Below are 12,282 nucleotides of genomic sequence, written 5' to 3'. Positions count from 1 at the left end.
ACGACTGTGCCGCTAAAGCGGAGTTATTGAACGCAGTTTACCGAAATTCCTTCACCAGGGAAGACGAATGGAAAATTCCATAATTTGAAACATGAACAGCTGCTAGCATGAGTTTCTTAGAAGTAGATACCATAGGGGTTGCGAAGCAACTCAAATCGCTTGATACGGGAAAGTCTTCAGGTCCAGATTGTATACCAATTAGGTTCCTTTCAGATTACACTGATACAATAGCTCCCTACTTAGCAATCATATACAACTGCTCGCTCACCGATAGATCTGTACCTACAGATTGGAAAATTGCGCAGGTCGCACCAGTGTTTAAGAAGGGTAGTAGGAGTAATACATCGAACTACAGACCTATATCATTGACGTTGGTTTGCAGTAGGGTTTTGGAGCATACACTGTATTCAAACGTTATTAATCACCTCGAAGGAAACGATCTATTGATACGTAATCAGCATGGTTTCAGAAAACATCGTTCTTGTGCAACGCAGCTAGCTCTTTATTCGCACGAAGTAATGGCTGCTATCGACAGGGGATCTCAAGTTGATTCCGTATTTCTAGATTTCCGGAAAGCTTTTGACACCATTCCTCACATGCGACTTCTAATCAAGCTGCGGGCCTATGGGGTATCGTCTCAGTTGTGCAGCTGGATTCGTGATTTCCTGTCAGGAAGGTCGCAGTTCATAGTAATAGATGGCAAATCATCGAGTAAAACTGAAGTGATATCGGGTGTTCCCCAGGGAAGCGTCCTGGGACCTCTGCTGTTCCTGATCTATATAAATGACCTGGGTGACAATCTGAGCAGTTCTCTTAGGTTGTTCGCAAATGATGCTGTAACTTACCGTCTAGTAAGGTCATCCAAAGACCAGTATCAGTTGCAAAGCGATTTAGAAAAGATTGCTGTATGGTGTGGCAGGTGGCAGTTGACACTACATAACGAAAAGTGTGAGGTGATCCACATGAGTTCCAAAAGAAATCCGTTGGAATTCGATTACTCGATAAATAGTACGATTCTCAAGGCTGTCAATTCAACTAAGTACCTGGGTGTAAAAATTACAAACAACTTCAGTTGGAAAGACCACATAGATAATATTGTGGGGAAGGCGAGCCAATGGTTGCGTTTCATTGGCAGGACACTTAGAAGACGCAACAAGTCCACTAAAGAGACAGCTTACACTACACTCGTTCGTCCTCTGTTAGAATATTGCTGCGCGGTGTGGGATCCTTGTCAGGTGGGATTGACGGAGGACATCGAAAGGGTGCAAAAAAGGGCAGTTCGTTTTGTATTATCACGTAATAGGGGAGAGAGTGTAGCAGATATGATACGCGAGTTGGGATGGAAGTCATTAAAGCAAAGACATTTTTCGTCGCGGCGAGATCTATTTACGAAATTTCAGTCGCCAACTTTCTCTTCCAAATGCGAAAATATTTTGTTGAGCCCAACCTACATAGGTAGGAATGATCATCAAAATAAAATAAGAGAAATCAGAGCTCGAACAGAAATGTTTAGGTGTTCGTTTCCCACACGCTGTTTGGGAGTGGAATGGTAGGGAGATAGTATGATTGTGGTTCGATGAACCCTCTGCCAAGCACTTAAATGTGAATTACAGAGTAATCATGTAGATGTAGATGTACCAGACAGGCCACTAAATCAGCAATAGCAGAACAATGCCTGGAACTTTAATGCACCATGAAGTATGACAAAACCAAGAACCTGGCTCAAACCCTCAGATTATGGGATAGTGTTATCAGTGAATCTATTGAAATAAAGATGGTAGAGAACCTGGTCAAACTGGGAAACAAGATACCAGTGCAGTACAGCACAGAATCCATCTTTGGAACTACTGCAGAAACACTGGGAAAAGTTACCTGGTCCAGTAATGAGCCTCAGATGACTGGTGGCATAATTAGCAGTATCATACCTCATACAGAGCACCAGGTGGCAATTACATCCTTGGGGGACAGCCATAGAGGTAACTGAAAAGATAGGAAACAACTTAAATGACCTGAAACCTCACACATTGCACAACTTGGGATCAGATGTATTATGGAACACTTGACAGCGGCTACCACCACATGAAATTACTGCAGTATTTGCAGACATAATATGCAGCCTGATGATGCAGGAAGCACATCTCGCAAGTGTGTTCTGAATCCAGAACACCAGGAGGGTGATTTGGCCATGAGAGAAAGCTGCTGTGGTCACAACAGCACAAGAAATGTCTACAGCTCCAGGGTAGTACTAGAAATGTGCCTGCTGGGTTCGGACCTAATACAGATGCCACAGAATGGCTGCCACTATGGAAGACAACCGCGACAGGTGCAGTCAGAATATGGAATGCCTCGAGATGGATACCACTGAAAAAACAGCCACAGTGAGTGTGGGCGGCACAGTAAACATCAAGCAGTGCCCGGGCATAAATAAGGGACCCAGCCACCAAATTGATCAGTCTCAGGAAACACCTGATGACGACACCACGATATGACATCAAAATATCATGTTGGGAAGATGCAAGCCACCAGCAATACACCCAGTTCTACAAGATGACAATGAATCATTCGTAAAGTTTAAGAAATTAAAATTTTAAGTTTCTGAAAATGGTGTGATTTGAAATAAACTGAACTTAGGACTTACTCCGGAATGTGGCCCCGGACTTGTCGCCCTGCAGGTCCCTTATCCAGGCGCTCCAGCATGTCCATGTCTTCTGGAGACAGCTCAAAGTTGAACACCTGCAAGTTACAGAACATGTTCATCCTACTCACTTAGTACTATTCAGCATAACAGCTATGCAGTTTTAAGGGAATACTGTGCTCAGGTACTCTCAGAACCCAGAGCTCCTACGTGGATGACAGCTCAATTCTCATACACTGATGAGTTAAAACATTATGATCACCTATCTAGAAGCCCATTGGTCCACTTCTGGAATGAAATTCAGCAGCGATTCTGCACATCGCAGATTCAACAAGTACTTTCTAAAGGTTTGCGACAACAGATGTCTGTGCACAAGTCACACACTTTCCATAATTTAAGGGCAGTTGGTTTGTGGGCGTGGGGCTGGCACCCAATAGCATCCCCATCGGATTCAGAAAAGCCAAATTTGATGGCCAAGACATCTTCTCGAGTTCACTATCATGCTCCTAAAACCATTGAAGCACAATTCTGGCCGTGTGACACGGACAGATATCCCGCTGGAAGATGCCATCGCTGTTGAGCAAGACATCAGGCATAAGGGGTTTCAATTGGTCCCTAACAGCGTTCACGTAGTCTACAGCTGTCACAGTGATTTCGATTACTAATGCAGGTCCTGGGTTCCCACAGAAGCCCAGGTGAATGTCCCCCGTAACACAATAGTCCTCCCATTGGCCTGTGTCCATGGTGCACTGCACGTTTCAAGCAGCTCTTTGACTGGACACGACCATCAATCTGCTTTAACAAAAAACAGGATTCAACTGACCGAGCGACTCAATTCCACTGATGCGCAGTCCAGTCTCAATGATGTCGTGCTCTCTGTAATCGTAACTGATGATGTCGTTGGGTCAACGTGGGAACACTTATGGGCCCTCTGCTGCCAAATACCGTGTTCAACACTGTGCACTGAACAGTGTTCTCCCAAACTGTTATGTCCTAGCCAGTAATGCCAACCAAGCCCGCTTCCAAAAGGTTGGCAGCATCAAAGTCCGGACGCCGTCCGCATAAGCAGCGCCAGCGAGACAGCAAATCGCCGCAAGTCTGCGCGCGTCACCGCTGGCTTCTGGCTTCTTAAGCGGTGGAGTCGCGAGCGCTAGGACAGTTCTGTATTCGCCGCTCAGTTGTATACTCGCCACCGAATTGTGTACTTGCTAGTCAGTTGTGTGTTCATCGCGGCAGAGTTGTTGTTTGTCGTCAGCCGACGCTGACCTAGCCGCTCCGACTCGAACTAGACAGATTTCTGTAGACACCGAGTTCAGTATCGTGTTACTGTATCTTCACTAATAAAAGATAAGTACCGACTTTTATTTAATATGAGTGTTTGGGCTTTCATCTTTCTGCTCACTGTTCCAGCGGACCGGTCGGCCCGCTATTAAAAGTGTGGCGGTGACTTCGTAAGCCATTTCCACAGCCAGGTGTTTGTCGCTACGAACACCGCCACAAAACTGGCGACGAGGACGTCCGAACTCGTGTGCAGGGCTGGTTCAACTTGTTCTTGTTATACTAATTATAGCGATAAACTTTTGGGGGCTGGTTTAATTTGTGTTCACTATGTCTGCCGAATTACAACAGTTGATCTTGTTACAGAGTCAGCAAATACAAAGTCTGGTGGAAGCAATCGCCAAACAAGCGGCTAATCCTCCAACGCAAACGGAACAAGCACAGGCAGCACCACCGTTCAGGGCTTTTGATGAATCCAGAGAAGAATGGCAGGAATATTTCGCGCAGTTGCAGGCGCACATGACAGTCTACAAAATCACAGGTACTGAGCGGCAGCTTTATTTAATTTCCACTGCAGGCGTGGAAATCTATCGACTCCTTTGTAAGTTGTTCCCGGAATCCCAGCCAGAAGCTTTAGACTATGACGTTGTTGTTAACAAGCTTGCTGAGTATTTCGAGTCGCGAGTTCATGTGGCAGCGGCCAGATTCAAGTTCTTCAGATTAAAGAAACTGCCACATCAATCTAATAAACAGTGGTTAACAGATTTACGGGGCCTCACCCGTCAGTGCCGATTTAATTGTGTGTGTGGAGCTTCCTACAGTGATGTCATGTTACGAGACGCTATTACTCAAAACATTGCAGATTCTCGTATTCGTGCTGCTATCTTAAAGTTGCCGGACCCGTCATTAGAGACTGTGATGAACATCATTGAAGCCCAAGATACTTTTGACTATGCTGAGTGTGAGTTAGATCAGCCATGTATTTCTCAAATTGCCTGTGCTAAGCAAGTTCTGTCACGCCCGCGGCCCCACCGGCAGAGTCAGACTGTAAACACTAGCCGGCCGCGTCATGTTAAACACATTCGTCAGCCGCGTGTGCAAAATGATAGAGTTAAGTCTTGCCCTAAGTGTGTTCTTGCTCATCCTCGTGAACGTTGCCCGTTACGAAACGCGGTTTGTCACTTTTGTCAACGGAAAGGACACATCCAGACTGTTTGTTTGCGTAAACGCAAGAACAATTCTAGTGCTGCCCAGCCCATGGATATTCATGTTCTTCAAAGCCAGCCCGCCCAGAAGGTCGCGTTTAAAGACTCTTCCACGGTTCGTGTGGGTCATAAACTTGTTCACAATAAGCCACCCACCCAGCCCTCTGCTATGCGACCCAAGCGTAATTCAAACGCTGTAAAAAGTAATGTACAGACTGCAAGTGAAGCGGGAGTTGTTGTTCCACCCGCCCAACCCCCGAGTTGTCGTAAACAGCGAACACGCGCTAAACGCGCTGATTTTGTGTCTTCCGCCTCCACTGCACCGATCCAGAGACAGTGTAATAAACTATTTGTGAAGCTACGCATCCAGGATAAGACCTTCAATTTTCAATTAGACACTGGTGCGTCTGTGACTCTCATAAATAGTGCTACGTATGCGGCTATCGGCCGCCCTAAACTTTCAGCGGCAAAACATTCTTTGGCTACTTATAGTGGAGAACAGATTCCTGTGTTAGGTGTATGTAGCGTGCCAGCCACATTCCGTGGCAATACAAAAACAGTTTCATTCACAGTGCTCCGCGCTACAGACAGTGTAAACATTTTCGGATTGGACTGTTTTGACTTGTTTGGCCTGTCTATCCAAGACAATGTGTTGCAAATTAATTCTGTTGTTGTTCCTCAAGACAGCATAACCGATTTGTGTAAACGATACAGTGACATATTTAAAGACGAACTAGGTTGTGCTGCGAACTTTGCCGCTCATATTACGTTAAAAGATAATGCTCAGCCTCGATTTTGTCGTGCTCGTCCAGTGCCTCACGCCCTCCGGGCACCTGTAGAAGCTGAACTTCGTCGTTGGCAAAACAACGGTGTTATTCAACCCGTTTCAGCGAGCCAGTGGGCTTCTCCCTTAGTTATTATAAAGAAACCGTCTGGCAAGTTACGTTTGTGTGCTGATTTTAAGTCGACAGTTAATCCTCAGACTGTCATTGATTCTTTTCCCTTGCCTAGACCGGACGAGCTGATGGATAAGTTAGGGGAAGCTCGTTTCTTTTCCAAAATTGATCTCCGTGAAGCATATTTGCAATTGCCCCTCGACGAGCAATCACAACAGTATTTTGTCATAAACACGTCGTTGGGATTGTTCCGTTTTCTGCGTTTGCCTTTTGGTTGTGCGTCAGCTCCAGCTGTTTTTCAGCGGTTTTTGTCACAACTTCTGGCTACTGTGCCATCTTGTTGCAACTATTTGGACGATATTGTTGTGTCCGGTCGGACAACTGCTGAACATTTCCGTAATTTGGAGTGTTTGTTTAAAGTGTTGTCCCAGGCAGGCCTACGTTGCAACATCGCTAAATGTTCATTTTTCCTTACGGAGCTGGAGTATCTGGGACATGTTATTAATGCTCAAGGCATTCATCCCTCCCAGTCACATTTAGCAGCTATTCGTGATTTGCCCGCCCCTCGCAATCTGCGTGAATTGCAAGCAGTTCTTGGCAAATTGACGTATTATATTAGGTTTATACCTAATGCATCACAGATTGCTGCACCGTTGCATCGTCTCCGCCGTAAGAATGTTCCGTTTGTGTGGTCAGCTGATTGCCAATCAGCCTTTCAGCAGCTTAAAGAGGCTTTATTGAATGATCGTTGTCTGGTCCATTACGACCCTAACAAGCCTCTGGTGTTAGCTTGTCATGCCTCTTCTTTCGGCCTCGGTGCTGTGTTGTCTCACCGAGTCGGTAACACCGAACGTCCTATTGCGTTCGCATCTAAATTGCTAAACAAAGCTCAGTGTAATTATAGCCAATTGGACAAGGAAGCGTTGGCTATTGTGTTCGGTGTCACAAAATTCCATCACTACCTCTATGGTAGACCATTCTATTTAGTAACAGATCACAAGCCCCTGACGTCGCTGTTTCATCCGTCTAAACCAGTTCCTCAGCGGACAGCTCAGAGACTACAACGTTGGTCTGTTTTGTTATCACAATACCAGTATGAGATACTGTATCGCCCTACGGCTCAGCATGCAAACGCTGACGCGCTTTCTCGATTGCCGATTGCTGCGGATGATGTCTTCGATTCCTCTGACGAATCTTGCCATCAGATTGACGCAGATGAGCATCAATCCCTCCGGGATTTTCCGATTGATTATCGTCAGGTGGCACGTGAGACAGCTACGGATCCTCATCTGAGTTTACTATTACGTTTTGTTCAACGTGGTTGGCCGTCCAAGGCAAAGGACATATCGGATCCTGTGGTTCGTCGCTATTATCCGCAACGTCATCTGTTTTCTGTTTCGCACGGAGTTTTGCTGTTACGCACCGAGAATGACCAGCTTCGTGTAGTGGTTCCCCAAGTGCTCCAATCAAAGGTCCTCGACTTGTTGCATCAAGGTCATTGGGGAGTGGTCCGCACCAAGCAGCTTGCCCGCCGTCATTGTACATGGATCGGCATTGATAAGCAGATTACGCAGATGTCTACAGATTGTTCGACGTGTGCCGAACACCAAGCTGCTCCGCCTCAACGCTATTTTGAGTGGGCACGCCCTGCCGGTCCCTGGCAGCGAGTACATATTGATTTCGCTGGTCCATATTGGAATTCTCGTTGGCTCATCGTGATAGATGCATTTAGTAATTTTCCGTTTGTTGTGCCCATGCAGTCTACAACGTCTGCACAAACTATACAGGCGTTGACTTCAATTTTTTGTATTGAGGGTCTTCCAGAAGTTTTAGTGTCTGACAATGGTCCACAATTTACCTCTGCTGAATTTGAAAGTTTTTGTTCTGCCAATGGCATTCGCCATGTTCTTACTCCGCCGTTCCACCCTCAATCGAATGGTGCAGCGGAACGTTTTGTATGCACATTCGAGGATCATATGGACCGCCTTCATGCTACACACTCTCGTCAGCAGGCCCTCATCACGTTCCTGTCGTCGTACCGGACCACGCCACGCGACGGCCCTTCGCCTGCGGAGCTTCTCCACGGCCATCGTCATCGCACCCTACTACGGTTGTTGCACCCCCCGGATCGACCCGCCGCTTCTGAGCATCGCACGCGTTTTCAGCGCAACGACGCCGTTTTTTTCAGAGTTATCACGGTCGCCGTCGTTGGGAACGTGGTACCGTGATAAGTGTCCAGGGTCGCGGTTTTTATACTGTTCAAGGTGCTACTGGGGTGCACAGGAGGCATCAGAACCAGTTGCGCCGCGCTGGCCGCCCGGATTCTGCCGCTCGTTCTTTGTCCACAGATTTGGTCCGCGGCGGGTTCCAGCCGCGCCTTCCGACTTCGCTGCCGCTCCCGGGGCAGCAGCAGCAGCGGTCGCCGCTACCACGCCGACAGCCCGTCCCGTTGATGCCTCCCGCGCAGCTTCCTCCGGCGCCTGCGGTCCCTCTTCAGTCGCCACCGCCTTCGGAGCTGATGGACGTCGACCCCTCAGCCGGGCCGCCTTCCCAAGCGGTGGCTGTGCAGCCTGTCCTGCAGCCGCTTTCCTTGGGCACCCCCAAGGAGTCTGACACCGCAGCGCCTTGTCCGGCGCCCACTCAGCAGCCGTCGACGCAGCGTCAGGAGACGCTGCCTCTCTTCGTGGGCCCCGACGCCCCGTCGCGTCCAGTACCAGAAGCTGCGCCCGTGGTCACAGGCGTGCGCCCTGACCTCGGTTTTCAGTCAGTGTTTCCCGAGGCCCCTCGCAGCCAATGCTGGGGTGCGGACCGGGGACTGCCACCGACAACAGTCTCCGCCCCGGTCTCTTCTGCTACGCCTGCGGCCAGACCCCTCCCCCGCCGTCGACGCTCGCCACGTCATTATTCAACGACGGTGCGGCGATTTGGGGGGGAGGAGTGTTATGTCCTAGCCAGTAATGCCAACCAAGCCCGCTTCCAAAAGGTTGGCAGCATCAAAGTCCGGACGCCGTCCGCATAAGCAGCGCCAGCGAGACAGCAAATCGCCGCAAGTCTGCGCGCGTCACCGCTGGCTTCTGGCTTCTTAAGCGGTGGAGTCGCGAGCGCTAGGACAGTTCTGTATTCGCCGCTCAGTTGTATACTCGCCACCGAATTGTGTACTTGCTAGTCAGTTGTGTGTTCATCGCGGCAGAGTTGTTGTTTGTCGTCAGCCGACGCTGACCTAGCCGCTCCGACTCGAACTAGACAGATTTCTGTAGACACCGAGTTCAGTATCGTGTTACTGTATCTTCACTAATAAAAGATAAGTACCGACTTTTATTTAATATGAGTGTTTGGGCTTTCATCTTTCTGCTCACTGTTCCAGCGGACCGGTCGGCCCGCTATTAAAAGTGTGGCGGTGACTTCGTAAGCCATTTCCACAGCCAGGTGTTTGTCGCTACGAACACCACCACAAAACAAACACTTGTGCCTCTGCCAGCACTGTACTCTGTCATTAGGTCTGCAGCAGATTGCCACCTGTCCTGCTTTAGAGAGCGGGCAGGCCCTCAATCCCTACGTTCTGTGACAAGGTACAGACGTGGAACTTCTTGTCGCCTACGTGTGGTTTCAGCATTCTTCAACCGCTTTCCACAGATGCTCACAACAGTAGCACATGAACAGCCAACAAGCTTCATCGTTTTTGAGATGCTTGCTCTACGGTGCACAGTGACAACTGAGCACCTCACTTGGGTGTCACTGCTGTACTCTTCAGACTGCACCCTGGTCTGATGCAGCTGTCCGTGCTAGTCTAGCCCCTCCATCTTTGCACAATGACTGCAGCCTATATCCACTTGAGCCTGTTTACTATAGTGAGTCCTCGGTCTCCCTCTACAATTTTTACTTACCACACTTTCGTCTTAAGACTGACAGTTTCTTGACTCCTCAGGATTCATCCTATCAACTGATCCCTTCTTGTAGTCAAGTTGTGACACAAATATCTTTATGCCCAATTTCATTCAGTATGTCCTCATTAGATGTTTGATGCACCCATCTAATCTTCAGCCTTCTACTGTATTGCCCCATTTCAAAAGCTTTTGTTTTCTTATTGCTTAACTGCTTATCACAATGTTCCACTTTGTATAAAGCTACTGTACTTGAGACAAATACCTTTGCAAGAAACAGATGGACTGTTTTTTGTAACACAAGTGGGTGCATGATGTACTCTGTACACTTGTAAAGAATAGCTGTCTTTATGTGACCCAGGTAAACATGTATGAGCAAAATCCACAGTTTAATCTTATTTCAACTAAACAATAATAAAATATATCTAAAAACAAAGATGATGTGATTTACCAAACAAAAGCGCTGGCACGTCGATAGACACACAAACAAACACAAACATACACACAAAATTCAAGCTTTCGCAACAAACTGTTGCCTCATCAGGAAAGAGGGAAGGAGAGGGAAAGACGAAAGGATGTGGGTTTTAAGGGAGAGGGTAAGGAGTCATTCCAATCCTGGGAGCGGAAAGACTTACCTTAGGGGGAAAAAAGGATGTTTGGTAAGTCACATCATCTTTGTTTTTAGATATATTTTATTATTGTTTAGTTGAAATAAGATTAAACTGTGGATTTTGCTCATACGTGTTTACCTGGGTCACATAAAGACAGCTATTCTTTACAAGTGTACAGAGTACATCATGCACCCACTTGTGTTACAAAAAACAGTCCATCTGTTTCTTGCAAAGGTATTTGTCTCAAGTACAGTAGCTTTATACAAAGTGTATACCCGTCCTTTTTTCCCCCTAAGGTAAGTCTTTCCACTCCCGGGATTGGAATGACTCTTTACCCTCTCCCTTAAAACCTACATCCTTTCGTCTTTCCCTCTCCTTCCCTCTTTCCTGATGAGGCAACAGTTTGTTGCGAAAACTTGAATTTTGTGTGTATGTTTGTGTGTCTATCGACGTGCCAGCGCTTTCGTTTGGTAAGTCACATCATCTTTGTTTTTAGATATATTTTTCCCATGTGGAATGTTTCCCTCTATTAATTCAAACAATAATAAAATACACTTTCACTTCACTCTGTTGCCACATACGAGTGTCATCCCATACTAATGACCCATTCAAAGCATTAAATAGTGTAGTTTCATCAGGTCCCTGCCAATTGCTTATTTGATTACTAACTACCTCATAGATAACTGCCTCATTGTGGGATTATGCTGATACTTCAGAATCTGGATCACTTTCATTAATGCTGCTCACTTCTAATTATGACAACAGAACTTATCACTACATTAGCTGAAGCAATGATGAAGAAATAGGTATGGGCTCGCAATTGTAAAACAACAGTAGAATGATCAAGCCAATGTTATTTGTGATTGATGCACTTTAATATAAGCACATGCGTTACCAGCATGTAGCCCGGTTGCATTTACTTATTGGTCTTCTCTCATCATAGGCACGCCTAGTCCTAGTGTGGACCGGTGTGCTGGTGAAGGTGTACACCAGGACATTACTTGCCATTGTGCCCTAATATGAGGGACGTTCTACCCGAGATCCTTCCCACCACTCCTTAAATGGTATTCCATTGGCCACCCAACCTCACCAGCATCCTAGTCTATACATATGGCACTCCCACTCCCAACTGCTTAACACAAGGATCATATCCCTGTGGAAGACCCCGGTGCGAGACTTGCCAATCCACCCACACAGCACCTCCTACTCCAGTCCTGTCACAGGTGTATCCAATCCCATCAGAGGTGAGGCCACCCGTGAAAGCAGCTTCGTCACATACCAGCTCTGCTGCAGACACTGTACAGCCTTTTATGACGGTACCACTATCGACCCACTGTCCACCAGGATGCACAGACATTGCCAAAGTGGCGCAACCTGTAGCGGAACATAACATGCTCGATTTCCATTCCACCACCAGCTTTTCTGAACTGTGCAAACAGGAGTTGTCCTCACAACACATTCTCCGCTCCCGAAATTATCCTGGCCTCAACCTACGGCAACCTACTGTGTCCAAAGCCTTCACCCAACAGCCTCCCCCCCCCCCTCCATATTCCCATCCCCTCACCCTCTTTCACATACCAACCTCTGCCATCGCACCCACCAATCTTTCCTGCCCTCCCCACCTCTCTGCCCCACAGCCTTCCAACACACTGCACCTCTTATCAGTCAAGTCCCTGCTCACTCTGCCAGACAGCATTCCTCACCCCCACTCCTCCCTTCTGCTATTCCCATCCCCTTTCCCCACCCCCTCCAGATTACTGCTTCCTTTTTATGTGA

At 47.4% G+C, this 12,282-nt stretch overlaps 1 protein-coding gene across 1 annotated transcript in view; it reads right to left on the bottom strand.

The window, feature by feature from the left end:
• LOC124717303 (1,5-anhydro-D-fructose reductase-like) overlaps nucleotides 1-12,282 on the bottom strand; it is a 78,804-nt gene that overhangs the window by 9,800 nt on the left and 56,722 nt on the right. The window contains exon 6 of the mRNA XM_047244129.1: nucleotides 2,639-2,733. Within this exon, the coding sequence (XP_047100085.1) occupies nucleotides 2,639-2,733 (95 nt within the window). The remainder of the gene's footprint in view (nucleotides 1-2,638; nucleotides 2,734-12,282) is intronic.

The sequence above is a fragment of the Schistocerca piceifrons genome, chromosome 9 (assembly GCF_021461385.2).
Source record: "Schistocerca piceifrons isolate TAMUIC-IGC-003096 chromosome 9, iqSchPice1.1, whole genome shotgun sequence".
Taxonomy (NCBI): Eukaryota; Metazoa; Arthropoda; class Insecta; order Orthoptera; family Acrididae; genus Schistocerca; species Schistocerca piceifrons.
This window is presented reverse-complemented; position numbering and strand designations above follow the sequence as displayed.